The sequence below is a fragment of the Poecilia formosa genome, unplaced genomic scaffold (genome assembly GCF_000485575.1).
Source record: "Poecilia formosa unplaced genomic scaffold, Poecilia_formosa-5.1.2 Scaffold123, whole genome shotgun sequence".
NCBI classification, from domain to species: Eukaryota; Metazoa; Chordata; class Actinopteri; order Cyprinodontiformes; family Poeciliidae; genus Poecilia; species Poecilia formosa.
Genome location: NW_006800062.1, coordinates 124,713 through 138,283, shown reverse-complemented (window position 1 = coordinate 138,283; position 13,571 = coordinate 124,713). Strand labels below are relative to the sequence as shown.

The 13,571-nt window shown below is 34.7% G+C and overlaps 2 protein-coding genes across 10 annotated transcripts; one reads left to right on the top strand and one right to left on the bottom strand.

Annotated features, from left to right (window-relative positions):
* Positions 1-626: 626 nt before the first annotated feature.
* On the top strand, positions 627-3,293 carry tmem234 (transmembrane protein 234). Its single transcript, XM_007561081.2, has 5 exons — positions 627-724; positions 1,551-1,702; positions 1,796-1,862; positions 2,646-2,738; positions 2,830-3,293. The coding sequence occupies exons 1-5, from the start codon at positions 712-714 to the stop codon at positions 2,937-2,939; spliced, it is 435 nt and encodes a 144-aa protein (XP_007561143.1). The 5' UTR covers positions 627-711; the 3' UTR covers positions 2,940-3,293.
* A 153-nt stretch (positions 3,294-3,446) lies between these two features.
* dcdc2b (doublecortin domain containing 2B) lies at positions 3,447-13,400 on the bottom strand. Of its 9 annotated transcripts, XM_016675928.1 has the most exons (15): positions 12,840-13,400; positions 12,400-12,670; positions 12,265-12,316; positions 9,786-9,856; positions 8,807-8,938; positions 8,133-8,267; positions 7,980-8,019; positions 7,304-7,369; positions 6,901-7,069; positions 6,222-6,331; positions 5,440-5,508; positions 5,213-5,272; positions 5,081-5,125; positions 4,367-4,432; positions 3,447-3,860 (listed from the first exon to the last, which is right to left on the bottom strand). In XM_016675928.1, the coding sequence occupies exons 1-15, from the start codon at positions 13,186-13,188 to the stop codon at positions 3,840-3,842; spliced, it is 1,656 nt and encodes a 551-aa protein (XP_016531414.1). In that variant the 5' UTR covers positions 13,189-13,400; the 3' UTR covers positions 3,447-3,839. The 9 variants fall into 9 exon arrangements, 7 of the variants coding, with proteins under 7 accessions (XP_016531414.1, XP_016531413.1, XP_007561142.1 ...); XM_016675927.1 differs by lacking the exon at positions 3,447-3,860 and having other exon boundaries at positions 4,226-4,432; positions 12,840-13,398; XM_007561080.2 differs by lacking the exon at positions 3,447-3,860 and having other exon boundaries at positions 4,226-4,432; positions 12,844-12,935.
* Positions 13,401-13,571: the final 171 nt, after the last annotated feature.

Sequence of the window (13,571 nt, the reverse complement as noted above, 5' to 3'; positions counted from 1 at the left end):
TTTCTCCAGAAGCATTGTGATGCACTATGTAGATAAATAATATGTGGAGTAGAAAAAGGCTAAATCCATTTATTGTTGCTTAGTAATCAGAAATCAGAGTCATTAGCAGAACAAGCTGTTTGGCATCTGCAGAGGTAATTTGGCTCATTTTAACTCTGCTGGTTGACAAATAAATACAAATACTGCTGTATTTAAATACAATTATTGCTGTGATTATTGTGCAATTTAATTATTGAATTTAACAAGACTCATTAATTTCCAAGTGCGCAACTAAAAACTAGACAAAATGGCTAGAAATCAATTCCCTTCCATCTACAAAGAAACAATTTTGGATGACCTGACCCTTAAAAATGTAATGTGTAGCGCTCAAAGTGAGCTAGTGAGCTGTAAGAGAACAAATGTATTCAGCCAACTATTGTTTAGGAGTTCCTGCGCCCTCTGGTGGAAGGACTTGGCTACACAAGCACGAATGGTAAATTCATGGGTACAAGTTAACAAAAATAACTAAATGGCATTTAGTGCAATAAGAATAAAGTCGACGTAAAATTGGTATATATTTCAACTGGTTTTATATTTTTAAATTATCATCTTAAATACCATACATGCTACGTGAGAATATAAATAAATGTTGGTTGTTTTAAAAATATTAACGAACAACCAGAGTGATCTTGAACGCAACTTGTAGGCGACTAAGATGCAGTTGACGTGACAATGGTGACCATAGGTGAGAGGAATCGGTTCGATTGGTGCTGTTTTAAAATACTATTAGCCATATTTATAGTTGTCTTTGGATTTGAGTTTATTCAAACGTTCAACTTTCTTTTTAGCTAGCTGGAAAGCTGACACAGACGATGCTAAGGAAGTAGCGTAGCTCTTTATCAGGTGTAGCGAGTTGCTAACTTCCGGCTTGTTGTTTCTGACGCTGAAGTTAGCGACCCAGTCGGTTTTTAAAAAGGCTATTTCACTATTTATAACAAATCTGGCTTTTATTCGCTCTATTTTAAAAATGTTTAATGGTTAAAATGTGTGTTAAATTGCTTCGTAGTCATTATTGATTTTACATTACATAATTTTTAAATCTAAAGAGAAATTACTCCACGAAACAGTCTTTTGTGAAAAAACTTCACGAAAACTCAAAAAAGCTAATTTGGAAGTTTTTGTTCTACACGAACCACATAATTTCCAAAACTCAGATCGTTTTTTATTTTATTAATTGTGTTTTATTCAATACACAGTTGTGTGTTTTTGAAAACAGAAAAAGGGAAAATGTGAAAACTTCCTTCAGTTTGCAAAAGGAAAAAGTCATTTTAGCTTTGTTGCTTTTAGCTTTTTCATTATTTATGATTTAAAAATATCATAAACAGACTATTTTACTGACAGACTATTTTACTTAGTCTGTCAGTAGTGAAATATATTCTGTGCAGGTTTGACTTAAGTAGCAGATGCTGCTTTCATTTTAGCTCCATTTTCAGTGAGCTACAGTGTATTTCTGCTGTGTGATAATAAAGTAAACCGTGATGCTGAGATGTGACTGTGTTGTGTGTTTGAAGCGGAGGTGCTGAGTTTGGTGCTGGTGTCGCTGCTGTGGGGCTGCACAAACCCTTTCCTGAAAAAAGGTTCAGAGGGGATAGAAAATGTGACAGAAACCAACCGAGTCTTTCAGCTGCTCGCTGAAATCAAGTTTCTTCTTCTAAACATAAAGGTTTGGTGTAAAACTCTGAAATATTTCCTATTTAATTGTAATCTTTATTATTATTTGCTGAACCTTTTATTTTTACTTTTTTTATTTTTTTAGTATTTGGTCCCATTTCTAATAAACCAGAGTGGTTCTCTGGTTTATTATTATACGCTGTCAACAACTGGTAAGAAACAATTCAGAGGTGATATGGCTGATGTCTCATGTGTATAATGGCATAAGGGCTATTTTAGATTAAAAAAAAAATAAAAAAAAACGGAAATTTATGCCAAAAAAAATCTATGAAATCTGCTAGAAAAAAACTCTGTAACTTTGAGATTTATCTCAGAAATTTTCTATAAAACATGACATTTCTGAGTTTGAAAAGTTTAAAATGTTTCTTTAAAAATTTCAAAAAATGTCCACGGTTTTTCTGGATTTTTATTTATTTTATTTTATTTTTTTGACTTTTCAAACTCAGAATTTTCAAGTTTTTCCAGGAAACATTTCTGAGATTAATTTATTCTTAAAATATGATATTTTTCAAGCAAATTTTTGGCTTTTGAAACCCAGAATTTTCTAGACAATTTCTGAGATTATTCTTAAAATATATATATATTTTTTCTGTCCAAATTTTAACTTTTCCAAATTAGAAATTTTTCCATATTTTTTTCTTAAAATTTTTGTTAGATCAATTTCAAATGATGATTTTCTTTTCTCACCAATTTTTGACTTTTCAAAGTCAGAAATTTCCAAGTTTTTACTTGAAAATTTATCAAAAAAATTTTAGCAAAATTTTGACTTTTCAAACTGGAAATTTCCATGCATTTTTCTAAAAAAAATTAAAATAAATTTCTTAGATTTTAAGCGGACATTTCCTCCTTTTTTTTTTTTTTTTTTTACATTTAGAACGGCCCTAATTTGCGGCCAAACAAACACAGCTCAATAAATCAGAGCCTTTTCCATCCAGATTTGTCTCTTGCTGTTCCTGTGGCGAACTCACTCACCTTCCTTTGCACTCTGCTGACGGGAAAGCTGCTGGGGGAAGAATTTGGAGGCAAACGTGAGTCATATGTTCTTTGCAGCATCTATTATTCACCGTTTTCTGTCTTCATGCGTCAGTAAAAATGTTTTTCCTCCTCTTGCTTCTGCAGGAGCCGTAGTGGGAATGTTCCTCACTATGACAGGCGTCACTCTGTGCGTTATAAGCTCCATTGAAGCCAAAGATACTGACAGGCAGAGTGAGAGCCAACCTCAGCTCTGATGGAGATAAAGCAGTTGTTGAAGAAAAGAAAAGAAAAGCAAAGCTGCATCTTTAGCAGGACTGGAGGCAGAAAACGTCTTGGAAGGACAATCTCTTCCAGATTTACTCATGTTGGACTTCAAAAAGAGGAAGAGGAGGTGGGTTCATTCCAGAGATGGACTGGATTTATGGAGCTCGCATAGAAAAAGATTTTTAGATTTTACTTCTGTGGGAGACGACAAAACTGTTTGAAAATGACCTTTTATATGTCACGGCCTGCTGTAACTAAATTATTTCCTCTTTTCCAAAGTCGGGTAAAGTAACACTAATAAAACCAGCTGATAATGATCTATATGTTCTTCCGTCTCTTCTGAATTTCTGTGGATTTCCTGTTTGTTGCTCTGATTTTGTGTGACATTAATTATTAAAATACTTTTGGTGTAATTACCAATCGGTTCATCCTTATTTTTGTTAGCGAATATTTCCGTTAACCTATTTTCAAATGAAGGGTTAAGACTACAATTTAGTGAATCTCATTTATTTTGTTTTAAATTAAAATAAAAACAATTCACTCCATATTTATTTTTGATTAAATATCAGACTTTAATACATAAACATGACTAAGTAGCCTTTATTTTTTAAATTGCTGAGTTGACTTTATAAGAAACAATAGATTAAAAGGACAGCCGACATACAAAGGAATATAAACTTTAATTACATTATTTCATGGATTTAAGACACAAATGACTTTGTCACTTTAAATGTCATATACTTTAGTACTAAACTACTTTGACAGAAACTGCTTGTTTCCTCAAACACATCTAATTTTTATTTGATTCAAACAAAAAAAATTTTTTTGCTCATGTATTAAACTAACAATTTGCATACGATGAAAACATCTGACTTTTCATTGACTTTCCATCAGAAATGATGCTCTCCTTCCTGCCAAGACATGAAAACAAAAAACCCAGAAAAAATGAAGACTTAAATCCACAAAAATTATATTTCAAGGATGGAAAATTCTAGAATTTCAAGAATATTTGCTTTGAATGAAGAAGAGTGAACAAAAATGAAAAACGTGTTTGTTCTCCTTGTGCACAAGAGGGTTTTCAGTTGACACAGCAGCTCTTTACAGATTATTTTAAGTTTAATTAAATTAAGATGCAGGACTGAATGTTGGTTCCTGCTCCTTTTAAACAGGATGAACAGATTAAATAATCTCACTTTCAGCAGGTTTTTTAGAGATTTGTTGGATTTTGATTCAGATTTATGTCTTATGATTAAAAAAAGACAAAATACAAACAAATCTTTTCTCAATATCACATTTTAGGTACCACTCATTCAGTCAGAGACGGCATTAAACGTCCTGCAGGCTCTTCTGCCACAGGAAAACATTAAAATCAGTAGAAAAGCAAAGGATTTTATAGATGTGCAGTCGGCAGAGTCGCCTGCTCTTTCCTGATCTTCCCTTCTGAGTGGGACGGTGACGATTTCGGCTTCAGTTCAGCCTCTTTCTAAACACAAAAACAGAAACTGTGATCAGTTTTATACAACGCTGTACAAGAGCCACTGTAGATCTTTTTTTTTTTTTACAAGTAAAAGTACATTTTTGCAAAGAAACTCAGGAATTTTCATACTAATTTCAGAAAACTTCAAGGAAAAACTCAGAAATTCTTCGAGGTTGAAAAGTTAATTTGTGAGAAATTTTTACATTAATTCCAGAAATTTTCATGAAAAATGTGTGAATTCTAAATTCATAAACTAAAAAACATAATTTTAATTTTATATACATATATAAAAAAAACTTGGAAAATTTCTGAGCTCCAAAAATATATTTTTTACAATTTTTTATGAATTTCACAAATTTTCGAATAAACCTTTCTAGTTTTTCTTTTTAAATATGTGAAATCTGAATTTCTGTGTTTTTTCATGAAAATTGACAACTTTGAGGTTTTGTCTTGAAAACGTATGAAAATAAAAAAACTAATTTTTTTAAAGATTTTTTTTCTAAAATATTTGAAATTAATCTCAATTTCTGTTTTTCTCACAAATGACTTTTATGTCTTTATTTTTTCTTGAAAATTTCTGACAATCTCCAAATTTTTAGTGGAAATTTAGTCCGTGGTCTCATTACAGACAGACTGATGTGTGGGTGTTTATACCAGGATCTGAGCTGCTGACTCCTGCTGCTGTTCAGATGCTTTCACCTTTCATACAGAAATAAATTATCCATAAAAATGACCCAGTTAAACAGGATTCATTTGGTGATTTAAACACCCACTCTCTCACTCTACCTGCTTTCCACTGGGCTCCTGTTGATGCTGCTGCTGCTGCTCGCTCTTTTCTGCATGTCTCTTGAGGGAAATTGATGTTTTATAGTTAGAGAAACATAATGCATTGTTCTTTTACCAGTAAATAAATAGATACATTCTGGTCAGAAAGCCTGGGATTAGGTGTAATCACATTGAACAAAGAGTTATTTCCCTTTACTTTTCATTTATTATGATAAAACGCTGCCCACCTGTGGAGAGTTCTGCACCGGAGCCTCTGTGTTGCTTAAGTCTTCATCTTCAACTATTTCTGCAACTGTCTTTAGGGAAACAATGGGAATCGGATTAAAATTTTATCCAAACCTCTGGCTTATGTCTTTTTTACTGAGACGTATCAAAGCCATTGCAGATGGAAAAAAAGAATAAATTTGCACCAAAATATCTTCTAGAAAAACAATGAGAAAATGTCTGAGTGGGAAGAGTAAAAAAATGCTAGAAAAAACTGTGAAATTGATCGATCTCAGAAATGTTCTGGAAATTTTCAGAAAATTTTTAATTTTTGGAACTCAGAAAATTTGCAAAAGTCAAATATTTTCTTGAGATTAACAAGCTCTTTTGATTATTCTCAAAATTTCTGGGGGTTTTTCTAGTAAATGTTTGGCTTTTCAAGTTCTGAAATGTCCTTGTTATTTTTGTTGTTGTTTTTAGAAAATTTCGGAGATAAATCTGAAAATTTCAAATTTTTTCAAACACATTTTTGAATTTTCAAGCTCAGAAATTTCCAAGTTTTTTCTAGAAATCCTATGATTAGATTAAGCTCAACATTTCTGAGTTTATTTCTAGTTTATTTTCAACTGTTCAAGCTTAGACATATCCTTGTTTTGTTTTTTTTAGAAAATTACTGAGATTAACCTCAAAATGTTTGATTTATTTTGGCAAAATTTGCACCTGTTATTTTTCATCAAACACCTTGCTGCCTTTTATTTCACTGTAATTCAGACATATTCTGGTGTAATGAAACATGGATGCCGACCTGATCAACAGGAAGCTCTGTAGCCGTATTCTCGTCCTCCTGCACCTCCTCTGCACCTTGAGCCTCCTCTCTGTTTGTCTGTTCCTCTGCTTTGAGCACACCTGGCTTACCTGTAACAAATACATATATATATATAATAGAATTCCACAATAAAGGTTTCTGCTAGTTTTCAACTTGAGAACGGTTTATATTTCTACAAATTGTTTTTAGTGAATAATTCTGTATTGACCATAGTAAATGAAACACTGACCAACATTTTTGATTAAATGTAAAGTTTCAATTGTTACCTTGTGTTTTATGACTGTATTTTTGTGTTTTTATAATGTAAAGCACTTTGAAATGCCTTGTTGCTGAAATGTGCTGCACAAATAATAATCTGCTGATGTACATTTTCATCAACATTTAGGAATTATTTACCTAAAGCAAGCTCCTATATCTTGCTGAATAGTTATTTGTAAGTTAGTTTTGTCTTATTTTAAGTGTAGTTAGATATTTGCAGTAGAAACTAGACCAAAAGTACTTTTGTGTTTTTGCAGTGTTGCATGTTAATTTTGTCTTTTACATTTGTTTCCTTTGACAGATAAAACCCAAATAAGAAACACAAATGTGTGATGTTTCAATGCGACAACGTGGTAAAATGTTCTGAGGGGTTTGGGTCAGATTTAGCGGCGTTCGTTACCAGGTCCGTCAGTGAGCAGCAGTCTGCTTTGCGTTCTGTTCTTGCGAACTTTAACGGGCCGGGCGAAGTATCCGGACGCCTCGTCCGCTCTCTCCCTCCTGCTCAGCTGCTGCGACGCCTGAAGAGCCGCAGCTTCATCTCCTGTCGACTTCACCCTCCGGCCATCGGACTGAAAGTCAGGCTTACAGCTCAATATACGTTCTGATAAAAACATACAGATTTACACCTGAAGTTTCTTTCTGAATTTTTTGTTAAACTAATATAAAAACTAGTCACAGCATCAGCCAATGAAACAGAGAGAGCTTCTCCTTATTTTATAACTTTATTTCTTGAATTAATACGAGTTACAGCAACATTTAATTTTCCTCTTGGATCAGCAGTGTCTGAGTTAAATTTGAGTTACCTCTGAGGAGTCGAGGAGAGCTGAGTCACTGTACCGGTCTTCAGGACCGCTTCCTGCTTTTCTGTTCTGAGAGAAAAATAATTATTTGACTGACAAATATTCAGTTTACCTGGACATCTCTTCAGAAACTTGATGTTATGCCATTCTGCTTTATGTTTTATAACTAATGCCTTTTTTATTTCTGTGTCACAGCGTATTAGGGGCTTTAAGTAGAAAAAAGTAGGAGTAAATTTCCACCAAAAGACTCAAATTTTGAGTTTAATCTCAGACATTTTCTAGAAAAAACATAGAAATTTCTGAGTTTGAGGAAAAAAATGTCAACTTTTCAAATTCAAAAATGTCCTTATTTTTTTCTAGAAAATTTCTGAGATTAATTTAATTAATTTTTTTTTTTACTTTTCAACCAAAAACTTTGTTTTGGTTTTTTTTTAAATTCTACAATTTTCTCTAAAAACATTTGTCTTTCCAAAATCTGACATTTTCATGTTCGTTCTAGAAAGTTTCTGGTTTTAATCTAAAAATTTTTTAGTTTTTTTTAGGTTTTTTAATCTACTGAAATCTACCAATACGCCATCATACTTTTCACACACATCACTGTAGGCTGTACTCTTCTATTAATGCTCATTCATAATAAAATAAGGCAACTAATTAAACGTCTAAGGTGATTTTTTTTAACCTGTGTTCTCCTCAGCAGTTTCCTCTTCTCAGGATAATGTCTAAAAACAACAAAAAGGAAGACTTAATCGCCATTTCTGCTAAGTTTTCCAGTTTTCTGATGCTTTATGGTGGAATCATCTCCAGGCACATACAAATAAAAAATGTAAAATACCTCTCTATAGCTTTTGAAACCAGTAACTCCACATATGGAAGTTTCTTGAACCTTTCGGTTCCCACAGCAACGTAGCAGCAGCCGGTCTGCAGCTCCCCGGCCGAGGAAACAGAGACTCCATCCAGAGAGCACAGCCTGCAAAAAACTCCACCAAAACCCAGCATATTACGTAAAAAAAGGAACAAATTTCTTCAAAAAGAAAAGGAAATTTCTGAATATAGAAAGTCAAGAATTTGCAAAAAAAAAATTTAAGAATTTAAGATTAATTTCAGAAACATAATAGAAAAAGAATCACAGAAAATTCTGACGATGAAAGGTTAAAAATTTGCTACATAAAATTAATTAATTTTAAAGATTAATCTCAAAAATTTTCTGAAAAAAAAAGAAAAAAAAGGAAATTTCTGAGTTTCAAAAGTTGAGAATTTGTGAGAAAAAACAGAAATTCTGAAATGAATCTCAGAAATATTCTTGAAAAAAAATTGGAAATTTCGGAGATCTGAAATTTTTATGTTGGAAATTTTTGAATTTCAAAAGTAAAAATTTTTAAGCTTTTCAAACTCAGAAATTCCCTTTTTTCTAGAAAATTTCTGAGATTTTTTTTGCCAGAATCGTACTACTTCTTTTCTATGTACGCTGGCCCTAACCCGACATTGCATGTTTGCCTTCTGCCTGACCTTCGCACCGCTCCAGTCCGTAAGCTGACTTTCTCGGTGATCAGACTCAGGATTTGATCCAGGTCCTGCTGCAAACTCCGAGGAATGATGAACCGGAAAGGTGGACACAGAAGATCTCCATTACGGAATACACTGAGCAGGGACATTAAAAAGAGAGGAATGCATTTAGAAAAGTTACCAGTGACAAGATACTGAACTCAATTTACTTTAAGATAAGAGTCAAATTATGTATTATATCAGTGATTAAGTACAAAAAACTTCTTCTCTGCAGGTAAACTCCAAAATTTTGTTTCTTCACATCACTAGTTGACAAAGACTTTAATCGTTTCATCTTACTTTATTTTGCATTAATTAAATCATGTTTTAATAACTTTAAAATATTAATTACGTTCAATCCATCATACAATAATGAAGCATGGTGGTGGCAGTATCATGGTGTGGGGAATCAGAGTTTCAACATGAAATATTTCAAAGTTAAAAAATAAGTTATTGTGTGTTTGAAAAATGATTTCAGATGTTCTCCTTTAGGGTCAAATTTGTTCTAGAAAATTTTTAGTCTTATTCCAAGTTACTAACAAGTAACAAGATCTTGCTTGCATAATATAAGGCCAAAAACATGGATAAAAACATAAATACTTTATTATTGCATCTAGCATTTTCTGTTAAAAAATACATTTGTAACTGAAAATGTTAAATGTAAAAACATGACAAAATTTGTTCATCTGCATCAGCTCTAGATGTACCTACTGGAGTAAAATGTGGAGACATAAAGTTTTAACTCAGAAAAGCTGAATGCAAATGGACACCACACTTTTCAGATTTTATTTAAAAAAAAAACGTTGTACTGTTTTCTTTACCGTTGAATATTTATGAACTACATGGAGCCTTTCACATAAAATAAACTATTTTGCATTTTGTGATCATCAGATAAGAAAACAGGAAAAAAGTTAAAAGAGTGTAAAAGATTTATCAAACATACTGTATAATGCAAGGAACAGGAATAAACTTCCTCCATTTGGCTGAAACGTTGGGCCTCTGGATGACTTTTACCTGGAGGCGATATTTAGAAAATCAAATGCAGAACATCACAGTCTGGCAGTCTGATCAATTTAAACACCACTCATCGCATTTACGCCTCCTCCACTCTCCAGATCCATATCCATCCCAGCAAACTCACTTTCCCCAAACGCGTAATGACTATTTAGATATTCTGCTCATGTAAACTCAAGAGCAGCAGCCATGGAAACTACGCTCGCTCTAAGAGTCCTTAGATGGCATATTTACTTACCGTGTCTGATTTGAGCTATCCTCTCAATGATCTTTCACATAACAGCAATCAGACGCAAATATGTGGCTGATATCAGAACATAGAAGCTGTTCTGTATTTCTGTGAGGTCGCACTCGTTTTATTAATTCACGCCCAGTCTGAGCATCAAACCAAGCCTGCCTGGACTCGTACATGGCCCTGATAGGATTGTGTGAAAAGCGGATTAAATGGACACACACACACGTTTATTACACTTCTCCACGGTAACCACAACACTGGCATGTAAGACTTTAAAACCCAATGACTCTGGTTAAAAATCCAAATGAAAGAGTCACACATTTATTCCTGAATGTTTTATGGTTTTCACAAAACACCAACAGATTACGACCAAGAGCAAAGAAGCTGATCAGAATACAAACAAGCAACAAAACACAAGAGTTTCTCTTCTTACTCTTTAGTTTAGTTTGCAAAAACCTGCAGAAAAAATGATTCAGCTGTAACTCAGAACTTTTTTCTGATAAAAACTGGTTTAATCTGCAAGGCTAATCTATTATCCACCTGTAGTTAATGACTCTATAGTAATTCAAGGGGAAAATGAGAGACGCAGTAATGATGAGCCCACTTTTCAAGCAATTTACATGACAACCGCTGACATCAGTAGTACTGCAAGCACAAAAGGCTGATCCATTTACAACTGATAGGCAAATAAGAGCTTATCTCAGTAATTGAACACATTAAAATTACTTTCATATTTGATTTATCTAGTTTTTAGATGCAGTAAGCAACATAAGTGCTGAAGAAATTAACATTTTTGTCCAATCAACATATTTCTAATAGGGTTTTTATATGACATTTTGCAGCAAAGGTTAATAATAACTCAAGCAGTTGATGTAAACAAAGAAATTGAGACAAATATGTCTGCAGATTAAATTATGTGCTCGCTGCACAAGACTCCACTGATGAAGAAAAAGCTCAAGTTTGGTTGAAGTTTGCTGCAAAACATACTGGGAGAATATATTTTGTTTGGATGTCATCGTACACACTGGGTTTGTGGTAGGAATGCCATGAAAACACTACTAACTTTTTGTTTTCAGCTTATGGTAAAAACAATGGTAGGACTCGTGTAAGAAAAGGAGAAATGTGCCATGACATTGTTGACAAAACAGACAATGATCCCAAGCTAACAGCCAAGAAAACTCTTGGTTAGTTTCACAATAAAAAGAAAATGAAGAAGCTGGAATAACCCAGTTAATCCCTGATTTCAATCCAATTGAAAATATATGAGAAGAACTGAAGATCTCAATAACCTTTGTGATTTAAAAACAATAACATACTTTCAAAAGTGTCTTCAATAATTCCCCTATATCCCATTCTGATTTAACTCTCTTAAAGGGGACCTATTATGCTTCCTTGAATAGGTTAGGATAGATCTATGGTCTACACAAAACATGTTCATTACACTTTTTGCACAAAATTATTCTTAGATAATGAGATTTTAGTCTACTCAGTTCATAACAAACCTCTTGGCCTCTTGTCACTCTAAATGCAAATAATCTGCTGTTGGCCTCGTCCCCCCAACCCAACGTTTACACTCGCACGTGACAATGGCTGCAAACAGACGCACAATTATACAACCATGCATCTTTGAAAAGCAAAAGTGGAGCCTCGTGCACAATCAACAAGAATGCAGCAAGTCAACAATAAAAATACTTGTCTTTACCAGCAGCCATTGAAAACCAGCTGACCAAGCGTGCTGGTCAGCTGGAGCTCAGCTTGGGTTGCTGGGTAACGGGCAGAGTTCTGCTGGGGTTACTAGGTAACGGGGTCTGCTGATTTGTGACGTTACGTTATGGAGGTTGTAACGTCCAGAAAGTTACAACCTCTGGATCTGTTTGGTTTTCTGAAAAAACAGATTAACTTATTGCCAAACAATGGTTGTGTGGAGTTTTTAAAGTGCTTGGGCTGTTTTTAGAAGACATGGAAACCAAAATGAAAGTGTAAAAATGTCCCCTTTAACTTTATTTCTGAGTGATTTTATCACCTGTATGAGTTACTTTGCTTCATGTCAACAGGATGGAAAAGGTTAATGTGTTCAACATTTTACTTGCCTTGTGCTGCAGTCCCCTTAGTTAGTGTGTTGTTAATGAGTGATGGACAGTGCAGGAGGCCACATTAGAAGTGAGAAGCCTACCTGTGCTTCATTACGAGCTCCAGGCTGCTTTTTTAACCCTGCATGCAGATAGCTGTAACAAAACAGAAGATTGTGATGTTTTCTGGGAGATTAAGAATCAGAAAGTTCTCTGATAGAAATGTTTTTTGTACTCACTCCAGTTTCTTGAACCTCTCGAAGCCGGCAGCGACGTACTGCGCTCCCGTCTGGAGGTCGTGGAGGTCTGAGACCCTGTGGCCCTGCCGGGGGGTGTACAGGGTCCGGACAGCCAGCGGGGCGCCGATGCTCTGGGTCACCTCGTTCAGAAAGGCCTCCATGGTGGCCACCTGACGCTGGTTGACCACAAACCTGCGTCCGCCGAAGAAAGGATCTCCATTCCTGAACACCACCACGTTTTTGACCGGCGCAGCAGAGCTGGCAGCCATCTCTGAGCGACATCCATTTATTAAAGGAAAATACTAATAAACTCTCACCACACATCTATTCTAAATCCCAAAACAGCACATTGAACTCTCTCAAAACATTGTTCAGCAGCTACACATTTTTACACAGATTACTTCTGATTTAACTGCAGCAAACACTGTTTAGTGACAAACCTACAGGAGGACGAGGTTCAGCACAGCCGAATGTGGAAATCGATCCCTTCTGCTGCTGTGGTCCGTCTAGACTCCCGCTCCCCACGTTCTGCTCCGATCTCTGCCCCCCTCTCTCGCGGACACTACTACTACTTTGACGGTGGTGAGTATTTCCTGGTTGCCATGGCAGCAGGGCCAGCCAGGGCTGGCTCTGTGGGCCAAACCATCGACAGAAACCACAACAAAAGCAAGTGACAGGAGGGGAGAGTGGGTGGGTCTCTGCGCTGTGGGCTGAATCAATAAGATAACCTCCACACCTGTTCATCTGTTCTCCAAAAACTATTAGATAAGTTTGGGACACAGAGAACATTCAAATACAAAACTATCAGCAGGTTTTTAGACCTACAGCTCCAATAGGATGTTTAAAAATACATTCATAATGGGTATAAACTTCGTTAATCAGGAGTTTTAATTAGGGCTGAAACTAACGACTATTTTAGTAATTGATCATTCTGATGATGAATCGATTAATCGAATAAAATATTTGAATATTTTGCACATTTTTCATTCGACCACCTAATCGGTTTTTATGCGACAATAAAAATACATGCAAATAATGCAAAACCTTATTAAAATAAGAAAATAAACATTTTATGACTAAAACTCATCAACACAGCATTCCTTTAGTGCACGCTTGAAGCAAAACATATTTCTAACATCAACATGTGAAAAGTTACATTAACACAGCGCAGG

Bases quoted from the DNA above. Each gene is read 5' to 3' on its own strand.
- dcdc2b (XM_016675927.1), bottom strand. From the start codon at position 13,188: ATGTTCTCTGTGTCCCAAACTTATCTAATAGTTTTTGGAGAACAGATG. The intron at 8,020-8,132 runs GTATTTTACATT...TGTTGTTTTTAG, and splicing joins GTTTCAAAAGCTATAGAGAG to ACATTATCCTGAGAAGAGGA. The intron at 6,332-6,900 runs GTAACGAACGCC...TATTTGTTACAG, and splicing joins GCTGCTCACTGACGGACCTG to GTAAGCCAGGTGTGCTCAAA.
- tmem234 (XM_007561081.2), top strand. The intron at 1,863-2,645 runs GTAAGAAACAAT...TTTTCCATCCAG, and splicing joins TTATACGCTGTCAACAACTG to ATTTGTCTCTTGCTGTTCCT. The intron at 2,739-2,829 runs GTGAGTCATATG...TTGCTTCTGCAG, and splicing joins GGAAGAATTTGGAGGCAAAC to GAGCCGTAGTGGGAATGTTC.